Consider the following 18,868-nt stretch of genomic DNA (forward strand, 5'->3'; position numbering starts at 1 on the left):
TGAGTTTGTGCATTACTTACTTTATTAAAAAAATAGATAAACTAAACTCTGTCATATTGGTGTATGACAGATTATTGGATCTTAGATAATCTGTTTTAAGGATTTCGTTTTTCTTGTTTAATCTGCCTGTACAAAGAAGCTGAAGAATGAGATCATCATCTGGCTCCCTCAGTGAGTGAAAGAAAGGATCGGCCCTGTCTGCGATTTACTTTTACACGACACAGTTTAATATTTCCATTCACTGATGAAATACTTCAGACAAACAGCTGAGGCTTATTTTATATTTCTGTGTGTGCAGGTACGACTATCAGACTCTAGATTACGACATCACACTGGCCAAACTCTACCAGCCCTCGGAGGTGATTGAGGCTGCTGTACCGATCCAATCGTCCACATGCTGGGCAAAAAAACTAATAAATGAAACTTCTTAGTATACACACATTTTTGATTGGTCTGTTCGTATTTAATGGGAAAAAAAAACATCAAATAAAACTTGAAGACCAAAAATGCATCAGTTACAGGTTACTGCATTTACAATCAGTTACAGATGTATACAAAGCTCCTTTCAAAAATGCACTCCTTCACATTATTCTGACCGCCTTTTAATGTATCACTGAATAAATTAAATTCAGCATTTATCATTTCCTGTACAGTTTTGATGGTAATCTTTCTACGTCAGATATAGTAACACTTACATATCACTTTCAATATAGCTCACGTCTGAACTGCCTGAAGTCACACAAACTGTGCATGTTTCTCATGCATCTTTCCGAGTTACTCTGTTCACTAGAGAATGACCTAAACAGCAATAACCTGTACATAATAACGCTCTCTCATATTCTTAGATTGAAATGTTCCTCTGTGATGCATCTTTGCTCTTGCCCTTCCAGAGAAAGGGTCTTTCTGTGAGTCTGTCTTGGAGGTACATGATACAGCTTGCTTAGCAATATCCTGCAGCACCTTAACACTCACACATACTCAAAGACCCTTATTTTGAGTGACGGGGAGAGAGAGAAATAAATGTTCAAAAAGTCTGGTTAAAATACACATGCAGCATGTCTTCTGCATGTAGGTCAAATATCATATCTGAAGAAATTGTGAAACACTTTTATGTAAAACTGAATGACTGTAATGTTATTTATCTGCTGTTTTCAAAGGGTTACAACTGCTTTATCAATATAGAGGCCCTTCTCTACTCTTATAACATTTACAAGAACAAACTTATGTTACAGATTAAAGAAAGAGGTAGCGTTTTTCTATTATTTAATAAAAATCACATTGCCAATTATTAAGCCTCTCCTTAATTTCTGTTTCAGAGTGTCAGTAAATACTTTAACTCCAAAGAAGATCTAATGTGACACTATATTTAGGAATTAGTACTGAACCTACCGTGTTGCTAATGGCAGTGCAATTATCAAACAGTAGGAGGCCACAGTGGGCAATTTTTCTGTTAGTCCCAAACACTCCACTCATTTTCAGCAGTGCAGCATGCACATGGTAGTTTGCAGCATTAAATATTATTTTTTACATTCAACAAAGGCTGATTTCTTGGATGAAATTAAGTCTATTGACTCCACGTGTTGTTTGTCACTCAGGATGACATTGTTCTCTTCATCTCTCCCTGAGCGTACTTGTCTTTTCTGAGCCCTGGTCTGCTCATCTCCTTTTCCTTATGTCTTCTCTCCACTACAGGGATGTTGGGTCCAAGCCAGGGTGCTCCACCTACACACAATCAAACAGAGATTTCACGTGAAATGCACAATATTCACAAGAAGTCTAGCGGGTTAAGGTGACTTACGTTATTCATGTAAGTGTATAGAATCTCATCTCCAACTTCTGATAAAATACTAAAACAATAACACCTAAACCTAATAAATAAGAGCACCTAAGGTGAATTCAAAACAAATCAATTTCACAGTTTTGACCTGAGAAAAATGATCTCGGTGCTACCATTATTATGCTAATATACTGCAATGCGTCAAAAATGAAACTATTTTTAACAGTATGAGTTCAATTTTCTAATTTCCTGTCATGACAAGGTGAACATGTCTGAGATGTAGAATAAAAATCATAAAGAAGAGCAAGTAAAGCTTATTAAGCAAACAACTATATCCCATTCAAGACCTGAAGAGGCCTATTTTTCTCTGCAGTGCAGCTGTGTGTCTTTCATGTGTTTTACATTTTTAAATCCTAATGAGAAACACCCATAAAAAACCATGTGGTTCAAAGCCTTGAATGATTTCAGTATGTTTCTAACTGTTTTCCAGTCTTGTGCATCAGGTGAAATTTCTTTAGTTCGTTTTAAGATGGAAGGTCCTCTGCATGTTTGCTCGCATTACTGTATGTACACGAAAGAAGGTTGTAACAACTATGACTTACTGTCGACAGCTTTCTGAGAGGGGGAAGGAAAGTTTGCTTCTCTGAGGTGTTCCACGCTGTTTTGCAAACACATAAACATACCAGTAAATTTACTGCTTTACATGAACCATCCTGTCTTTATGATTACTAACTGCACTACATGCATAGATACAAAATTGTATTAAAAAAAATACTCTTTTATTGCTGTGAAATTTAAGTGGAGACAGGAGTCAATCACCTGTGAGAGAAAGGGCGTGGTCTCAGCTCACCAGCGTATTCCTCTTCCCTGCCGCGTAAACCCTCCGTTTGGCAACTAAATAAAGACAGAAAAATATATATTATCACCTGAGTTGTTTTTTAAAAAAAAAATTTGATAAATCATTGTGTAAATAATGTATTTTCCATCAACCTAAGCTAATGATCCTAGATAGAACAACCATCAAGAATAACCTAACAAGCAAAAACAGAAACATTTGGAAAACAGAAACATTTGGATTTTTAAAAATTACCTCGGCTCTAACGCGTAGTTATAAAGCACAGAAACATTTTAATTATTTTAATAGTCTCAATATCTGTATCTAGAATTCAGTAACTTAAGATTAATATGAATCTTCAGGTTTGCAGGTTGCCTAACCATTTTTAATCATTTTATTATTCCTCCAAATAAATATTATTTGCCAAATAACAATGAATTCTTCCTTTCCAAAACAAAATGAGAAAGTAACATTAAAACCTGTGTAGTTTGTCAAATTAGTTCATCAAAGCCATCAGTTGTCACAGAAGCAGCTTTTTACTTCTCTGAAAGAAGACTACCAGGTGACTATAAATAAAGCTAGAATGTCATGGATCTTAACTGAGAAGCAGGAAAATACTCTTTCTAGCATACAAGGAGAGAACCTTGATGTAATACTACTGCAATCTCACCCGCAAGGTTATTAAAGTAAACTAAAATCAAACTAAGAACTAAAACTAGGTGTGAAAAAACATTGTAAAACATTGTGACATTGTAAAAAAAAAATAATAATAAAGAAAATTAAGGTAGAAATATAAAGGTAATATCTTTAGTTTTAGTATCTCTTAGGTTGGTAAAAATGTTATTAAAACTTGCCTGGTGAGGCAATTTGCAATAAATGATTGGACATGGTTTGTAAGACTACTACTTTCCACTACTTTAAAAAAAAGTTTTTATTGTAATACGTATAATGATTTTCCTAAATCTTGATTTTGACATATTCCCTCCATTTAATAATTATGAGACTAAAGACATAAAGAGACTAAAAAAAACTAAACTAAAACTTAACATTTTTTTGTTTTCAAACAATAAAAACTCAACCAAAACTTGACGATCCACTCTGGACACTGATAGAAACTAACCTGAACTAAAAAAGAAATGGAATGAAAATAAAAACTAATTACAAAATACAAAACTATAACAACTCTGCTCACCTGTTTGTCTGTTTTCTGTACCTTTGCGTTTCACTGCTACTTTGAGGCTGCAGGAGAGAACAAACACAGTGACTGTACAGGCGTCGGCTATTGCGCATATGCACACGGCAGTTGGTTAATCTTTTCATTACGGTGCATGAATTAACAATTTTTTTTTAAAGTTTAGTCTCTTGGAGAACAGGACAAATGCAACATCTCACATTTTCAAGCTGCCATAACCAAGAAGAATATGCAACTAACCTGAATGCGAGCAAGAACTTACCGAATAAGAGTTGGAGTGTTTGGGCAATGTCTTAATTTCAGACGTCTGAGACTGGACGGAGGGAGAGGGACAGCGTGGCATTGTATTATTTTTAGGGGGTAAAGGTGGAGCGCTAATGTGAGAGCTGGGAACCTGGAAGTCCAAACTGGAAAACTGTAAAATAAATAAATAAATAAATAAATAAAAATGATAATAAATAAAAACATATCACTCAATAGAGAGAATTTCTTTTAAAGTGGCAGAAATGCGAATGAGGATGCATGGTGCACACAAGGTACCTGGATTTTACTGTATAACTACTATTTAAACACAGAACTACAAATGTCTATTTGTAGAGTCAAAAAGATGTGAAGGTGGTTTTATGAATCTATACTTGGGCAATGTTGCTTTCAAGTAATGTGACTATATATAGCATCCTATAACTAGTATTGACATTAAGCAGAAGGTACATTGCAGTCTAATGAGTTTGCATGTACTTATTTTATTAACCAAAGATTAATGACAAATTTAATTTTGTCCAAACGCTGACGCTGAATGAAAACTAAATGACAAAGTTGACCTGATACATGCAAACAATTATTTTCTCTTAACCCGATGGCAGGCCATACTATGGCTGTTGATGGCAGACCAAAAACTCAATTTGCTAGCACAGCACAGCTAAAATTAAACAACATGGAACACAGAAATGTATTTACACACCTTCCTCAGGGCAGCTATTTCCTTTACCACTTCTTCAATATCCTCATGATCCTCTTCGTCGTCGTCATCATCGCCCTCCTCCACCAGCACCTGATCGCTGACTGGCACGTACGGCTCCAGGAGGATGGACTCTGTTCCTCTGATGTCGCAGCGGCAGTATGGGCAGGTTTGGCCAGCTGACTTCTGCTAGATGAATATCAACAACCCATCATGGGCAGAGGAAAAGAGAACGTTCACGTGAATGTGAAGAAACACCCATTCTCTTCAGCAGATTAATATCTTTTAAATTGTACAGTATGTAGTGGAATATGTTGAACATGTCTTCAAAGACAAAGGCCTCTGGCTGTTTGAAAGATAAAGAAAGTGGAAAATACCACGTTCAACAGACACTGTAGATTGTGGTTTTCCACCTCAAGATAAAAGGGAATCGTTGTAACATTCTGCTTTTGCTTCCGCTACTATAGCACAGAGCCTTTGTGTTTTTCCAGGTTTTGATGTGACTTCGATTTGTTTATATGATTATACAGACTGCTCGCCATACTATGGTATCTATTTTTGTACGCTGGTACGTCTCTAGTTTTAACAGTGATTAATGTTTACAGGGAACCTCTCTACAAAATAGTTCTTTTCATTACATTAGTTCAAACATATGTTAAATCTAACTGCCCGGAAGTCTTTTGTTGTGTCAGATGATCGTCATTAAAATCCCTACTTACAAATTTTTCAAAAAAGAAATAAGACATAGATTTCACTATAGCTGTGTGTATGACTGACAGAAACACCTTTAACCTCTCATGAACAGTATGCCAAGATAATGGTTTATGCATCTTGCACACAGTTGTACAGAAGGAGCAATGCATACTCAGCAGGAGTTTTTTTTCTAGATGTTTATCAGCAGCTCATGGCCAAATTATTGGGCCGTACTCCAGATATGACAGAACGAATGAGTTAGCAACATGGAACAGGACGGAAATGAGAGGATATGTAGGACATTTCCTTGAAACAGTGATGCTGTTTGCCATCTTGGAGATAACATAATCGATATGATGAGACCAAGATAAAGAGACGTCTGACTTAAAAACTTCATGTTTAAGTTTCCAAACAACAAATCAATCGAGATCCTATCAATAAAAAAATTCAGGGCCACTGTAAAAGCATTCCTACTACAGAAATATGATGCATGTAGTCTATAAATGTTCTATTTCAAACTCTTACTAAATTTAACATACACGTTCTGATATTTGGTATGCTGCTGCAGTGCAGATTTTGTTTTTGGGTTATGTTCCTTACACCTTAGATGTCTATGTAAAGTAAACTTACTGTTAAAAAGAAAGTTTGCTTAACCTTAATCTCATAAAACTTACAACTTTTCCGTTGTGGTGTGGCATCCATGAAGCTTTTTGAATTTTCTTTTCAAGTTAGTCTCTTTTTCTCTCTCTCCCTTTCTCTGCCTTTCTCCTTCTCACATTACATGCGCACACTTTTTCTCATAGTGAATGTAACCGATACAGCTTCAGGAGGATGTGAGGCTAAGCTCACACAGGAAGTCCTGAGCCAAATGTCAGGACATGTTGCTCTGCACCTTCAAAAAAACAAACAAAACAAAACACCTACTGAATAGGTGGAGGGCTACTAGCTGGGATTGTCTGAGTAAAAGAACTAGCCAGAGACCATGAAGCTATAATTTGACAGCTGCAGCTTTAATTCTGATTGGACGTCTTCTTTGTCACTCTGCAACTTGAAAGAGGAAGCAGGAAGTTGGGGAAGCCCCCCTGGAAGAGCACAAACGAAGTGCATACAGGACATGCTGTACGCATGATGACTGAATTTTCTTTGGCTGAGAAATTTCTGTCATCTAAAGAGGTCAAATGTAAAGTGTATTGAAACATCAATATCACATGATATTCTGTACATTGTCCTCAGATTTTCACATTTATATTATAGTGAATAGGCTATGAGCTTTGTATTATCTCTATTATATACAAATAAATAATGGTGACATTATGAGAGGATGATTCTTGAGTGTCATGCCTTGGATATCAAGCTATAAAATCTAATAGGTAATCTAAAAATAGCTCAACAGAGAGCATATTACAGGTGCTTTATAAGCATTGGTGCACTCGATATTGCCTAAGCTTGACTATAATTTTTCATGTAAACAAAAAAAAAAAAGAAAAAAAGAAAAGTGGAAGAGGAAAATCGCTGCCGTGTAGAAGTGTGATAATTCCATATTATTTTTTGGAGATAATATATGAATACTGGGGAAAAAAATAAATCAAAGTAGTTTTTCAGAGTTAAAATAACTTCTTGCCAATCCTACATTTTAATAAAGTGTTTGCATGAGAAATCTTTTTTTTGCACCAACCCCAAACCACATTCAAATAACCCGCATTGTTACAGTACAGCAGGACTGCAACCAACAACCAACCCGTGGCCTAAAAAACTATATCTAGTTCAGCCAGCCCAGACTGTTTCACCCCAATGAACACACAACAACGGTTACAGTAACTGTCTGTGTCCCTTTTACGTCTCTGTATGAGCGGGATATATTTGAACATGCGTCTGTGAATTTGAATGGATTTAAATAGGTTACAGATTTGAAACTTTGAGTCCGTGGATGAGGATTCATACCTGCCAGCCTGTGAGGCAGATTTGGCACAGGAGATGGCCACAGGGCTGAATCCGGGTGTCTTTATCCCTCTCTGTGCAGATCTTACATAGCTGGTAGGTGCTGCCGATCTCACAGTAAAGCTCATACTGTTCCTGTTTGGTGGTTGTATTTAGTCAGAGAGACAAGACAACATCTCAGGATATTATCTGTTTTGTCTTGGCAAAGGTTCAAGATGCTGCAGTTAGTGCACTTTAAATAGATAATGATGTATAAATTGCAGCCACTCACTTCTGTAACTTTAACTTTTCCTCTGCTGGCTGGTTCACACAAGCTTTTCAAGTCAGGGTTCACATCCCGGCCATCTGGGTACAAGTAGCTGCAGGCACAGAAAAGCACAGAGCTTAGAGAAAAAACACATAAACAAAAGACGAGTAAATCAGAGAAATGTACATGTTTTTCCTAACCAGCCCTGATTGAAGCCTTGAATCAGAGCTTGGTAGAGAGGTATGTCCTCCGGGATAGTCTGGATGATGGCACCATCAAATGTCACGTGGCCAATAGCCCACTCCCCCATTTTTGTACAGCTCAGACGAAAGATATAGCTGGGAGGAAAAGGAAAACATGTAGCTCACGCAGAAAATGAAAAATAACCACATTAAGAGACATTGAGGTTGTCCAGAAATATCAGCAGAAGATTTTACACAATTTTCAAATGGTGTTATGCAAATTAAATTCCTCTCATTCTTAGCTATAATAACAATAAAAAATTTGCACTGCATGATACTTTTGGCCATGGCTAATGTTTGTTTGCAGAAACATTTCTTGAATAAACCCCCAGAAAACTAAAGGTATAATATTGGAGCAATAAATGAAAACCTTCTCTTATTTATATATATATTTAGAATCTTGAGACCTTTTTCATATTTTTTGAATATTTTCTGAGTGATGCATGAATCCTCACCTCCCAGGTCTGTGCAGGTAGTGTTCCAGACGAGCTATAACCTGGTCATAGGTGAGGAAGGCCATGTAGCCTGGATGAGTCACGGCCAGCTGGTTCCAGTTCATTAAAAGAGTCCTCCACGGCTAAAAGAGATGAGGGAAGAGGATTTGATCTTGGGTACTGCATGCCTTAATCGTTTGCAGTGCCTTGTTAGTGACACTGTCCGTTCATCTCCTCTAAAAGGACAACTGATCTGTTTAGTGTTTGGATTTGTTCTCATTGAACAAACATGAGCTTTAGTGGTGCTGTTGTGTTTAGAACTCACAGTTTTCTTATTTCATCTATCGTGTGAAGCTACAGTAACTAGCTACTGGTAACAAACCATTCTCCGACAAGCAAAAATGCAAATAGACATATTTCCTACACCATCTGGTTCTTAAAGTAACAAAACTTTCACCTTACCTGAAACAGTCGTGTGAAAACATCAAACTCAAACACAGAGATGTGATCGTTGCAAGTTAAGTCAATGGTTGACTTCAGAGCCATAGATTCCATCCCTTCCTCAAATGGATGTACATTTCTCAGATGTTCTTTAAAGGTATTCCACTGCAGTATACACCTGTCAGAACACATGCTTAACGTTTGGTAGATGTAAACATACACATAAGACGATGTTAAGAAATGTTTCAATACTAACTTGTCGCCAAATGACTCCCTCCAAAAGTCCTCAGCTGCAGATAACGCCACCCTGTATTTGTCACCCTGAAAACATCCTCCTGGAAAAAAGGCCTTCAGCTCCCACAGCATGTGACTGAACAACAAAGTCAGCTTGGTCAAATTCCTCCTGAGAATGAAAGACGTCACAGACTTTAAGCTCTGGCTGCAGAAACTTGCTCTGAATGGCATTTATATTTTTGCTCCCCAGTATTTGAGTAATCATGCAATACAATCTTCTTCTAGGCAGAAACCCTTGTGTTTGTGAATCTCAAGTATACACAGTGTTCCTATTTAAAATGAGTTTTCCTAATGCTTTATGTAGTTGCATTAAGTACCAATAGATATCTGAACTTTTAGCACTGGTGCACAAATATAGGCACTCTTATATACTACCTTTCTGTTTCAGTTGCAAGAAATACAGACACTTTCCATAGATACAAACACACAAACAGAATCAAACACACTCGACAGGTAGTCCACCTTGCAAACAGGATGCTGCCTGCTGCATGCTTGTCTGTAAATACCACAAAATGTTCCATTGGCCAGTGTGTCACTTTAGGCCAGTCTCAATAGTCTTCCCAGGCACTTCAAAGGTTTTCTATAAATATAATTGATATTTTTGATAGTTTGATTTTTATGCTACATATATTTATAACTTTTAGTTTAGTTAAAAAAACCTCTGTCTTTTTGCTAGAAGCAACTTGGTGCAACTCTCAAATGGGAGTATATTAAAAAAAATAACAACAACAACAACAGCAATAACACCTCCCCACCACATACACACACATACACATGTTACATTCAAGCATGCCATGTGTAGTGTTAACAAGTAAGGGTCTGTCCTTCATGTGTTTTATGCAGCACAACATGTATAAAAATGTGTTAAAAAGCTAGTGCATGTACTACTGCTGAACTTTGAAAACACAGAAGCTACAGACATTTAGATATGCTTTCAGTTTTTACACGTGGACATCTGTAGTTCTGTTTACTTTATTTACTTTACAATAAATACAATGAACAAGTAGAGGAGGCCTTTAATTTATGTTTCCATATTTATTGTCTATATTGACTAAAAAGCACTACTGTCTGCTTCAGCTCTCTGTGCACTAATCCCAATCAATAATTAGAGTATTTAAACTTACTAAGGAAACTAAATTTCGTAACACAAAGTATTTCCTCTTTTTTAACACTTTTATGATGCAACTCTGGAGGCAATCATAACTGTTGAAATATTTAAAATTCTTTAGAAATCTGCTATTGTGGAAAGTGGTTATAGACTTTCCACCTCAATGAGAAAAAGAAAACCCTCTATGGTGTTAAATAGAGTACTCAAGAGTAATAGTAGAGGAGGAGGCGGGAGGAAATGTGTAAGCCACATCTCTCACTCTGGCTGGGCCTTTGTACTTAAAAATATCATTCAAAAGACAGAAACAATGGACTGAAATTAACCATAAACACATCAGCTAACATTAGGGGAAGCGCTTTAATTCCTTTTATTATGAGATATTATAATTTGCATTATAGTAATTTGGTGTCATTTGTAGCTGAACATTGTTGGCATGTTCCTCACCAGCTTGAGCTTGACCTCAAACAGTTTGATGTGAAGTTCCTTGTTACTGTTGCTTTCTTTCTTTTTTTTTTACATCATGCAGCAAAACAGAATTACTTCAAGTGATCTCTGGGTCAGTAGCCACATTTGAACTCTGCCAGCACCAAACAAGATGTTCCGTGGTGCAAGATTTCAGATTTAATTGACAGGTATGTAAGTGAAAGAGAGCCGCTTGCATCGAACACTATGGGAATATTTCTCAAATTTGAAACAATTCTGCATGTTAATATTGAGAATCATAATCATATAGCTATTATCAGTGTTTCTTTCTTTTTTTTCAAAGAATACAGATTCGTGTTTAAAACCATTTGCAACATCCAAACTATGTGGTAATCACTACTTGTTTTATAATATAAATTCTGCCATAATTCAGAGGAAGACTACTATAAATCTACTCCACTTCAGAAATTTGATAGTTGTGTGTAGTTTTACAAAACACTATGTGAGGCCCATTCCTCAGTCAAAATGACAGTGCACAAATATTTAAAAAAAATAGATAAATAACTAACAGACGTAAATACATCATAAGTAAGCAGCTAGAAGCTCCTTAGATATGGCTTCATGCGTGGCTTGATGCGTAAGGAGCTGATAATACTTATAATTGACTATTTCAATAAATTTGTCAGTGCAGCGTGGTATTGCTAATTTGACTTGTCTGAATACTTGCTGCATGATTGGTGAAATAAGAATAATGCTTCCTTAAACATGTTTAAAAAAGTATAATGTGCAACAAGTTAATACAGAAGTGTGAATTACCTATGTTGTTATGCTAATGCTGCAGCTGTATGCGTGCTTCTTAAATTTCTTTCAGATGCCGCCAAAGCTGTCAGCGTTTCGCTTATGATAATCTTCCAACCGCTGAAGCTTCCACTGTTTGTTTCTGTCGTCTCAAATAATAATTAGATCTCACTTCTGTTTTTAATTTTTAACAGGCAGAACTTTCATGTAAAGAGCTGCTATTTCAGCTTCCAACAGTCAAATACTTTAAAAGCAGACTGAAAATTTGCTTATTTGTATGAGCTGTAGCAGTACAATCCAAAAAAAACGATGAGAATATAAAAGAGATTTGTTCTGATGTCTAAACCACAATATATACAACACTTTGTGAACTTGCCACATGACTGACCATGCAGGATTTGTGGTATGAGGGCCATCTGTTGTACATGCTTGAGATTCTTGAAGATGACGACATAAAACTGTAAATATGGGTTATGTGATTTTCATATTCTACGGGAAGATCATCTTTGAAAACAGCTGCTGGCTGTGAAATTTTAGCAGAACTGAGGGTACATTGTGCAGCATGCAGTGGCCTCTATAGAGTAGAAGTTACAGCCAGCTCCCCAAGTCAACCAGCAGGAGGGATAAGAATGATATTTAAACTGTAATTTTGATGTTGATATAATTATTTGTATATTAACTTTGTCTTTTAACATGCTAAATAAAGATTTGTTTCAATGTATAATATAGCCATGCTACTTCAGTTAATAGATCAGTGTCACCTCAAGCAGTTTTGTGGTTTGAACTGACTATGGTCAGGTGGAACCTTTCTGTGTCTATTTTTACTGTGCGCCCCAGTTACTTTTCACCGGTTAAAGGTTTACATGCAAGCTTAACTAATGGTGCTAAGTTGGTTGTAGGAGTGGGGGGCTGCTCTCTATATTAACCCTGTCATGGAGTAGTGACCCGTCCAGGACTTGATTCGCCTTTTTTCCAATGACATTTGGGACAGGTTGGAGCTACAACCCTGAGTTGGATAAGCATTTTTTTTTAATGATTTATGGATAATTATCTAAATTCCAGGGTTGTGCATAAAGAAATAATCATATTGCAAATTGGAATTCATACTGCACAGAAAAATAGATTGTGCTGGAAAACTGGTTTCAAAGTCTAGACACTCTGACGTGCTGTTTGCTGAGCTCTACCCACTTTCTTTTATCACAGTGAAAATCGTTGTCTAGATATAAGTGTTTTGTCTACATGTATTTCCAATAAATGTAACAGACAGTGTTGGATAATTATTAGGTAAATTTGATTCAATAACAAGATGAAAATAGTTGTTAAAAATAAAGAAAAAAGTAATTAACAGTCAAATCAAAATGTTGGTTACCTAAAAAAATGGTTCAGCATCCCTATATATTCCTTCCTGTACATACTCTCTGTACTCATGCTCTGTTGCTTTGTGTTTTTTCACCAAACAGGAATATTTAAAATTTGGCAGGACAGGAGAGATAATGGGAGAATTTTTAGTGCAAAACCATAAAGGGTAGGATTGCTCAAACAAGCGTGTCTCTACTCCACTTATTTCGCAGTTGCCGCACAAATTTTGAGCGCTGCTTGTCAACAGCAAACCGGCCAGCGCCTTGGAGTAAAGCTAAAACACTGAAATGTAATATCAAAGCGCATGAAGGTTAATGCGACTACATCCAGTCAGAACAAAAAAAAGATTTATCCTACATCACCAGCTAGTTGATAAAAGATTGGACTATATTTTAGTTGGTGCTCACTGAGAACACTGCAAATCAGCTTTTCTTTATTCAGCATTCATGCTAGCTAACAAATTTGGCAGGGCGCTAAACTTGTGACAACAGAATAGTTATTTGCTCACTCAGTTCTGAACTGACACCAGTTGCAGGTTGGTATGTTCACAGGCAAATGCGGGCAAAAAATCATGCTCAAGGTTAGACAGTCTCTTTCTCACACTGCTCAAATTCAAAGGATGTTGTTGTTGTTTTTTCTAGTTTCCCCATATTAGCATCACAAAAGTGCAAGGTTGGCTCTTTTCCACCTTAATTATTAGTATTCCAAACAGGTGCAGGAAAATGCAGCCAACACTCCACATATAAGTAAGTCTGTTAAGCTGTTCCAGAATATCCACTTGAACGAAACAGCAGACAGAAAGTTATAGTACAAACAGAAAATATAAGTACAAAGAGTAAAGTCTTATTTTATTTTGCCTCAGCTTCTATAGATGGTTTAAAATAGTTTTTTCTTCAGTGCATTTAATTTGTTTAAGGATGAGCTTAAACCTCTATCATTGCTGTCAAGTAAGACTTTTAAATCAGGCAATTATAATGGGCTATATTTAATTTGAACTTTTTTTCCTTTAGTAATGCATAAGTGGTATAAAACCCTTGGTCACAGGATACTGGAAGAAGAAATGGGGGAAGGTTTTGCTTTTTTCTTTTATAGTCTATTTAATTTTCCTGCAGAAGTTGAGTTTAGAGAGACAAAACTCTTATGGTTTCTGTTATTCAGACATGGGTTACCTAAATTCATTCCCACAAAATTGACTAGCCACAACACCTACATTAGATACTCTACACAAGATCTGACACTAGATCAAATGACATAAATTGAGATAAGAGTCTTCGTATTTTACAGTTCCTTTGTTATATCAGAAAAAAATTGGCTTGAGAACATGATCTGGTTGAGAGTAAAGGAATCATAGTCTAATCTGGCAATAATAATATCAGATGGATGTTCACTCATTTTGTTTTTTTATTATTTTCTGTCCAATGTCTTTTATTGGCATCTGGTTAAAAACACATTGTATTTGCTCCGATTAGGAAAGCTCGGGTATTTGCGTTATTTGGATCGGCATGGCCGATTTCATTTGTGGCACCAAAAGGTCAAAAGAAATGGAAAGTCTGAAAATTCAAATCTAAGATCTTACAGTGACAAGAAAAATTGGTATGAAGCGGAGATGTCAAACCTATGGTCAGTGGCCACATACAGACTGATTTAATCTCATTTTGGTCAACTGCTGCACAATACCCGATTAAATAAGACCTCAGACTTTTTGCCCCTCTATTAGTCTTAAAGAAGTAGAGGTACATTTTAACAGTATTTAAATTTCAAGCTTAAAAGTCGTTTATGACTCCATTATATTTCATACAGGAATATGCCACAAAAATGTCTTGTTTCCTAATCTGATATAAGTTCTAAAACCTTCTTAGATAATTAAATAATTACATTTTTCAACAATTTTACGCAAAGACAAGTTAACCCAATTCATCTCCGTCAACTGAATGGCTTTCATCATCACTTTTGGCATTAAGTATCTGCCTACAGTAAATCTTGATATTCCAGGTTTGATAGCCATGGTTTACTGCAAAACATTACAAAGCAGTGATTAGAAGTGGTAAATTAAAATAACATGAAAGTCTATAATGATGAAAAGCATGCATATATTTACATAGTAATAAATTATCCAGCAGAACTTTCTATTGTCCCTGCCACACTAACTGACTGGTTCCTGCAAGAAACTATGAAAAATTGCAAACAAAGTGGACAAATTCATGGGTGGGGAGCATTTTGATAATTAAAAACATCACATAGGTACATATAAATGTATGACTGGCATCATAAATGACCACTACTTGAAGATTAATTAAATAATAAAACAAATGTCCAAGCTGTATTGTGAAAAATAAGTGCTGTTGGTCAGTTTTTCCATATTCAGTCAGTCTGCCATCGTTACAGTTAGTAATGCATAGGCACGGCTCCTTAGCTTAACCATCCCTATAATCGAGGCGTCGTGGTAGGCCGTGCTTTTGAGAAGTCTGACAATGATTCAGACCTCGTTCGGACAATGGCCAACATTTCAGACAATCACCTTTATAACATGTTCAGTTCTTATCAACTTGATACACAACGCTTCCAAAATTCGGTCAAAAACTGATTTCCTACTTCCGTACATATGCTGCTGTTAAGGAAATTTGACCTGTGAAACTTCTGGAAAGAATACTGAGGGTTTTCTTAATTACTCTCTGAAAACCTAAAAACATATTTTTCGGGCCACAAAAACGTAAATTTAATTTGGCAGATTAACCTGTTAATCTGTCCAAAAAAATTTAAAAAACCAAAAACTTTTATTACTATTTGTGATGTCTTCACATGCGTTGTGTGAACAAGCCAGAACCAAAATACTGAAAAAAGTGCATGCTTTCACATATAAGAAACTGGAACTAGGATGAGTTTGGTTAAACTGATGGAAAACATAAATGTAATCTAAACAAATGCTAATTTTACAAATGTCACAATATTCTGTTATAGTAAAAATGTAATAATGAGTATGTGACGCAGAGTTTTCTTTTTTAAAAAAAAAGTTGTTCTTTGTTTTCTAAACAATTACTTGGTCTTGAAACAGTTTGGTGTTTCAAGACCAAACTTTCCCTCTTACACGTGTTCATTTGTGTATGTGTATGTAGATGCCAGCCAGGGGCCCTCTCACCTGTAAGTTGAAGTCTCTTCATATATCTTCCTCCGTCCTTCTTTAAACAGCAGTACAGCCCGCTCTGTCTTATCAAAGAGGTTTTTGATATGGATCCTCAGGTACTCTGCCTCGTCTCTGTGTGGCACCTGTCCACCTGCTGTCCTGAAGCCTTGGAAAGGCTCCCAGACCTGGATGAGCAGCGCTGAGGTCTCTGACAGCAGCTGTGGTAGGTATGGCGGACTATTTCTCAGTCCAAGCCGAGGGGTACTGCACAGCTGTTGGAGTTTATCCAGTCTTCTGAGGGTCTTGTCCACGAGCCGAAGATCACCACGAGTGGGGGGCCTGGAGCTCAAATTCGGGCTCCTGGACGCGCCCAAATCTGCTGCCGCCATTGTTCTGCTAATGTGAGGTTTCAGGTGAAGTCAACCAAAAACTCAGTCTGTGAGTCTGTGAGTGTGTGTGTGGGGGGTGTGCCAATAAATATCTACAGTTCTGCTGTGTCAAGAGATGTGTAATCGCAATTTTTGAATGTGTGTGAATATTCATAAGCAATGAAGCTAGTGGTTGGTTCAAGTTTTTGAGCGTTCACTCTGATATTTGTCTTTAGAACGATATTTGCGTGCCATCATGTTAATCTCAGAAGCATGCATCTTGTCCTCCTTAAACTGCATCCATTGCTGAGCCATAACAATCCAGTAGCATTACATTATCCAGCAATAGACAATAGGAGCAGTTACAATTACGTTTCATTTAAAAAGGAAAAGAAATGTGTGCACTTCCAGTCAATACAGCCACTTCTACTGATTTCTCGCTCACTCCTGTGTTCGTCTTTCAGAAATACGAAAATACAAGTGCTACAAAACAAATTCTACATTGTAAGTTTAACTTAATATGGACCTTACTACACTAGAGGCCAAGAAAAGCACCAAAAATAAAACACAAAGAGGCACTGAGGCTAACACCAAGCCCTCAACACATTTGAAACTTCTGCCATCACGCTCCCTTCTCCTCTCTCTCTCTCTCTCTCCACCCCTACACATTTATAGCAGATTTTAAGCACTGTACTCTTGCTTACCAACATCTCAGCAGCAATGCAGTCCTAGAGCTAGTGCATCTACTGTCAGCACAGCGGAAACATGTTTTCTGTCATGGCCTGAAACATTACTGTTTCTCCTTTGTCTTGCTTGATGTCACTCTGCCCCTCGTCTTGATTGTCTTGCTGCAACCAGGAAACCAAATAGGTTTGTTTCTTTGGTCTATTGCTCAGGCAGACAAGCGGAGGGAGAGAGAGAGAGAGAGAGAGAAACAGAGGGAGGGAGAGAGGTGGGTGGCAGGGAGGGAGGAAGACAGAGAGGTGTGGACTCAAAACTAAACTTTTACTAAGAATGAAAGCAGAGTGCAGCTAAACAATAGTCACTATCCAGACAGGTAGACAAGTAACTAATGAGCTGGATGCCTGCGAAATGAATACAAAGGCCAAAGAACCGTCATCTTCACCTCACTGTTTTCTCTGTATAACTTTCAAATTAAACTAATTTACTCTGCAATTAGATTTTCATGTAATATTGCTGTCTGGGATGAAAATGTAAAAAGCCAGCTGCCCCCAAACTATTGTATCAATTGACGTAACATAGATTAAGTTTATCATTTATTTTGGACATCAACTGACTTTTCCTCTAGCACCACCATGAGGCAGGTGTTTGCTAGTTTTAAGATGATGCTTTAACCTTTGTCACGTATGAACAGGGTGACTTCACGCAGAATTTTAACTTGTCCTTCAGGGCTATAGAATTTTTATGACAATGGCAATTTTATTTATATAGCACATTTCATTACATGTAAACTTCATAATCTTAACACCTCATCTCCTGTGCTTTTCAAAACAGTTTGAAGACTTCTGGGCACTGAGTTTATAAATTTCTTGAGTTTTGGTGTCAGAATTTAGTCCCATTCTTTTTTCTTAAAAAAAATAAATAATAGTCCTATTGTTGCCTGATATAGGTTTTCAGCTGCTGAAGAGTTTGTGGTCACATTTGATGTATTTTTTATTTAACCATGCAGCAAATATTCTCAAGGTGAAAGATCTGAACCGCGGTCCAATTCAGCACTCGGACTCTTCTTCGATTACGCCATGCTGTTGTAATAGCTGTAGTATGTGGTTTTGCATTGTCCTGCTCAAATACACAAGGCCTTCCTTGAAACAGGCATCATCTTTAGGGGAGCATATGGTTCCTCTAAAACCTTTATATAACTTTTAGGATTCACAGTTCCTTAAAAAACATGCAAGCTGCCCATACTGTGTACACTTACACTGCATCCCTATACCATCAAAGAACATGCTGGAAGGTCTCCCTCTTCTTTAGCCTGGAGGCCACGGTGTCCGTGATTAACAACAAGAATATAAAATTTGGACTCATATGACCATGGATCAAATTCCGACTTTTAAAATGAGTCTTGGCCCACAGGACACAACGGCGTTTCTGGAGTATGTTTAACTATAGCTTCCGTTTCATTTGATAGAGCTTTAGTTGGCATCTGCAGATGGCACAGCGACTTGTGTTAGCCAGCAGTGGTTTCTGGAAGCATTCCTGGGCCTATTTATTAATTTCAGCAACTCAATCATACCTACGATTGACCCCATGCAATATGTCTTCGACCTTGTCCCTTATGCACAGAGACACCTCCAGTTTCTCTGAATCTTTTGATGATGTTATGCGCTGCACTGTAGATCATGAGAGTTGCAAAGTCCTTGCAATTTGATGTTGGGAAACACTGTTTTTGAAATATTCCATTATCTTTTTTATTTTATTTGACAGCATTTCCCAATCTTTAATTCTGAAAGACTCTCCCTCTCTAAGACGTCCCTTTTATAGCTAATCGTGTAACAGATCACTTAGCTTAATTACTTTCTAGATTAATTGCTGGATGTTCTCCCTTTTTGACATTTCCCACTTTTTCAGCTGTTTGTTGCCCTGTGCCAGCATTCTTTTGACCTGTAGAGACATCAAATT

At 37.0% G+C, this 18,868-nt stretch overlaps 1 protein-coding gene across 3 annotated transcripts; it reads right to left on the bottom strand.

Annotated features, from left to right (window-relative positions):
* Window positions 1-461: 461 nt before the first annotated feature.
* On the bottom strand, window positions 462-17,057 carry cblc (Cbl proto-oncogene C, E3 ubiquitin protein ligase). 3 transcript variants are annotated; one of them, XM_063486658.1, is made up of 14 exons: window positions 16,933-17,057; window positions 15,876-16,256; window positions 9,014-9,157; window positions 8,779-8,935; window positions 8,338-8,459; window positions 7,841-7,978; window positions 7,665-7,752; window positions 7,397-7,528; window positions 4,766-4,951; window positions 4,067-4,219; window positions 3,805-3,851; window positions 2,597-2,671; window positions 2,380-2,435; window positions 462-1,722 (listed from the first exon to the last, which is right to left on the bottom strand). In XM_063486658.1, exons 2-14 carry the CDS (start codon window positions 16,247-16,249, stop codon window positions 1,592-1,594), a joined length of 1,803 nt encoding a protein of 600 aa, XP_063342728.1. In that variant the 5' UTR covers window positions 16,250-16,256; window positions 16,933-17,057; the 3' UTR covers window positions 462-1,591. The 3 variants fall into 3 exon arrangements, with proteins under 3 accessions (XP_063342728.1, XP_063342726.1, XP_063342727.1); XM_063486656.1 differs by having other exon boundaries at window positions 9,014-9,160; window positions 16,933-17,056; XM_063486657.1 differs by having other exon boundaries at window positions 4,766-4,948; window positions 9,014-9,160; window positions 16,933-17,055.
* Window positions 17,058-18,868: the final 1,811 nt, after the last annotated feature.

The sequence above is a fragment of the Pelmatolapia mariae genome, linkage group LG10_11 (genome assembly GCF_036321145.2).
Source record: "Pelmatolapia mariae isolate MD_Pm_ZW linkage group LG10_11, Pm_UMD_F_2, whole genome shotgun sequence".
NCBI lineage: Eukaryota > Metazoa > Chordata > Actinopteri > Cichliformes > Cichlidae > Pelmatolapia > Pelmatolapia mariae.

Coding starts and splice junctions, on each gene's coding strand:
- cblc (XM_063486656.1), bottom strand. CDS start 16,249: ATGGCGGCAGCAGATTTGGGCGCGTCCAGGAGCCCGAATTTGAGCTCC. Junction 7,529..7,664: donor GAAAAGTTAAAGTTACAGAA/GTGAGTGGCTGC, acceptor ACCACCAAACAG/GAACAGTATGAGCTTTACTG. Junction 2,436..2,596: donor CCACGCCCTTTCTCTCACAG/GTGATTGACTCC, acceptor TTTGCAAAACAG/CGTGGAACACCTCAGAGAAG.